Genomic DNA, 1,014 nt, shown 5'->3' with positions numbered 1-1,014 from the left:
CTTCCTGTTCGGCCTCCGCTCGGTCTGAGCTTCGTTCGGGCGCTTCCTCCACACCCATCAGTTCACCTGAAACACCGAGAAACACCGCCGCGTGTTTTATTTCTCCCAGAAATATTCACACCCCGCCCACTTCTCCTCCTTCTGTTTAACAATTAATAAAACAACAAGTACACTGGAAAAAATCCAAATCTAGATCAGTCATTTTTTCTTAAAATAATTGCATTTTTTCTTGGATTGAGGAGGTAAAGGAGACATTTTGCAAATGGAACAAGACAATTTACACTTAAAATTAGAAAACGCATTGTCTTATTTCAAGTGCATGCTATCGAAATATCTCATTTTAAGAGTAAAATTGCTCATTCGTTGGCAAACTAGCTAATTTAACTGCTCAAATTAAGAGTAAATACACTTAATTTAAGACATTTTTTACTAATTTTAAGACATGTTTTACTCATTTTTAGATCGTTTTTGCAGTGAAATGGTAAATGGCCTGTAATTATATGGCGCTTTTCCAAAGTCAGAAGACTTGACCAAAGCGCTTTACGCTACATTCACCCGTTCACCCATTCACGCACACACTCACACACTGATCACACACTGATCACACACTGATCACACACAATCATGCTGCTTTTCTACAACTAAAATCTTTAAAGCAGGGGTCTTCAACGTTTTCCAGGCCAAGGAAGCGGGGACCCCCTAATTATATATATTGTATTCAATTGCGTTATATCAAACTGGTCCTATATGTAACGAAAGTAATCCCTCCCTGGGATTATTAAAGTATTTCTGATTCCTGGTTGAAGGGTCAGGTGTTGTGAATGAATCGGTTCCCAGGTTAAAAGAGCTCCTGCACTGCAAAAACATTCTACAAATGAGTAAAAATGTTTTAAAATAAGTGTATTCACCCTTAATGTACGCCGGAAAATAAGATGATCTGCGAATTAAATGAGCATTTTTACCCTTGAAATAAGATAATTAGATATTATATCCTTGAAATAAGAGACTTCAGTT

The 1,014-nt window shown here is 37.2% G+C and overlaps 1 protein-coding gene across 1 annotated transcript in view; it reads right to left on the bottom strand.

Moving 5' to 3' along the window:
- LOC107096148 (ras and EF-hand domain-containing protein-like) overlaps positions 1–567 on the bottom strand; it is an 8,655-nt gene extending 8,088 nt beyond the window's left edge. The window contains exon 1 of the mRNA XM_015392664.1: positions 556–567. Within this exon, the coding sequence (XP_015248150.1) occupies positions 556–567 (12 nt within the window). The remainder of the gene's footprint in view (positions 1–555) is intronic.
- Between the last annotated feature and the right edge of the window lie 447 nt (positions 568–1,014).

Source organism: Cyprinodon variegatus, unplaced genomic scaffold, assembly GCF_000732505.1.
Source record: "Cyprinodon variegatus isolate N-32 unplaced genomic scaffold, C_variegatus-1.0 Scaffold602, whole genome shotgun sequence".
NCBI classification, from domain to species: domain Eukaryota; kingdom Metazoa; phylum Chordata; class Actinopteri; order Cyprinodontiformes; family Cyprinodontidae; genus Cyprinodon; species Cyprinodon variegatus.
Note: the sequence above shows the minus strand (reverse complement) of the source record. Positions and strands in the feature narration are given on the sequence as shown.